Below are 1691 nucleotides of genomic sequence, written 5' to 3' on the forward strand. Positions count from 1 at the left end.
ACCGGGAAGCTTGGCAGCAAGTCGGTAGCGGCGCTGGTTTAGGAGCAGCACTGATACGAGCACCAGCCCCACCAAAACCCAGAGGAGGGCCATGGCAACAACTCGCGTCTCTGTCAGGCTGTTGTGACGGCGAGGACGCGCTCTGCTTTAGGCCTCGCGGACCTGTACCAGGAACTGCTGCCGCAGACTAATCTGCTTGTATCGAATATGATAGTGCGTATCATCTGAGGTGACTTGGATACAGCACATGAATTGCCGCGAGGGGGAGGGGCTAGGACACGACCGATAGCGCAGCGTTGATGGTATCTGCCGCCACAGCCGCCTTGGCGCACTGCTCGAGTCACACTGGCAGCACATGTGTGCAAACGAGCACGGCAGCTTGCACGCTACAGCTCGAGTCAAGCTCACGGCGTTTAGACTGATTGGCCGGCTTCCTCCTCGCCCCAGCTAGAGTCCCCCAGTTAGGACCCCCTCGCCCCCCCCCCCCCAACCACCAGTCATGGGCGTCTACTGACACTGAAATAACTTCTTAATATTCCAACGTAACTTCGAATTTTCCGTCGCCAAGTTATTGTGAGGGCAAAAGTTAGGCAAGGGCTTTCTAGCGGCGTTCTGCGCCCTCCCGAATAAGAACGGGGAAGTCCACAAAAATTTAATATCGTCGTTACGTTGTACGTAACGGAGCCCCGGCGCAGATGACCGCCCACCCACCCACCTACAACTGCCAGGTCTAAGGTGACCATTAAGACGTCTAAGGGGACCAGTAGACAATAGACGTCTAAATGGTCCCGTTGGACGTCTATGAGACATAGCATTTCTGGGTGGGGCAGGCGCGAGCTCTGTTGCTACGTACATCAAAGTTGTGGCTTGTAAAGTCATCATTTTTGCACGAGTGACGTCATTTTAATGATGTAATGTCGAGAACAGGCCATGCGCGGGACCTAGTAGGTACCACCCCTGATGGACAGGGGGACACAGAGGGATTGTCCTTCGCCGATCCCCGTCAGTCCCTCCGGATTTTGTAGTCCCTCTGCTGTCCTTACATCCTTGTGGTAATCCTCACGAAATTCTGTGATACTTATGATGTCTGAAGTCCCTGAGGTGTCCTTCGACTGTCCCTGGGTTTTCACCGCGTTGCCTGAAATCAGATCCACATCCCAACCGCAACCACACCACGCGCGTAGTTAAGTTATCGCGCATATTGCGAACCAACCACAATATGACCAGACCGGAAGCGTACGGGAATGCACGTGGAGGAATGCAACTGCTAGATTTTAGGTACGAATTATTTTCTATGAAGCATGATCAATGATCAGCACGGCGAACCCCCAAGTGGGTATCTCACGCTCGATGGCATCCCGCTCGTCGTGGTACACAGTACAACACCCACACACGTACGCGAACGACACTGCGGATCTCTGCAATCTCCGTTTGCTTGTTGAGCGACGACGCTCGCCAGCAGTACTTCCCATTCCCTTCTCCGCTGCTTACGCACGGTGCTGCGCACAGGCTGACTTCGAAGATAGAGCACGTCGCTGTCCCAGCTCTGAAGTACACTGGAAAGGCAAAGGCTGTGCTCGTATCGCCTTGCAGAGGAATGCGGGTCTCATCCCCAAGAATGTCCAGCGGGCTAGGCAGGTCTGCCGTACACCCGTGTTGTGGGCGTTGCCTATCCTACATCGGAAGGCGTT

General features: G+C 54.6%; 2 protein-coding genes across 10 annotated transcripts in view; both read right to left on the bottom strand.

Annotated features, from left to right (window-relative positions):
- Window positions 1-1691, bottom strand: part of LOC113207902 (choline-phosphate cytidylyltransferase A-like) — a 16640-nt gene that overhangs the window by 13093 nt on the left and 1856 nt on the right. The gene's annotated exons all lie outside the window — the stretch shown is intronic.
- LOC127749344 (uncharacterized) lies at window positions 497-1685 on the bottom strand. Of its 3 annotated transcripts, none has more exons than XR_008011085.1 (2): window positions 1241-1685; window positions 497-1138 (listed from the first exon to the last, which is right to left on the bottom strand). XR_008011085.1 is itself a non-coding variant. In XM_052267219.1 (2 exons), exons 1-2 carry the CDS (start codon window positions 1470-1472, stop codon window positions 942-944), a joined length of 324 nt encoding a protein of 107 aa, XP_052123179.1. In that variant the 5' UTR covers window positions 1473-1685; the 3' UTR covers window positions 497-941. The 3 variants fall into 3 exon arrangements, 1 of the variants encoding a protein (XP_052123179.1); XR_008011084.1 differs by having other exon boundaries at window positions 1214-1685; XM_052267219.1 differs by having other exon boundaries at window positions 1346-1685.

Source organism: Frankliniella occidentalis, unplaced genomic scaffold (assembly GCF_000697945.3).
Source record: "Frankliniella occidentalis isolate FOCC.00 unplaced genomic scaffold, Focc_3.1 Scaffold47, whole genome shotgun sequence".
In the NCBI taxonomy this organism is placed as follows: domain Eukaryota; kingdom Metazoa; phylum Arthropoda; class Insecta; order Thysanoptera; family Thripidae; genus Frankliniella; species Frankliniella occidentalis.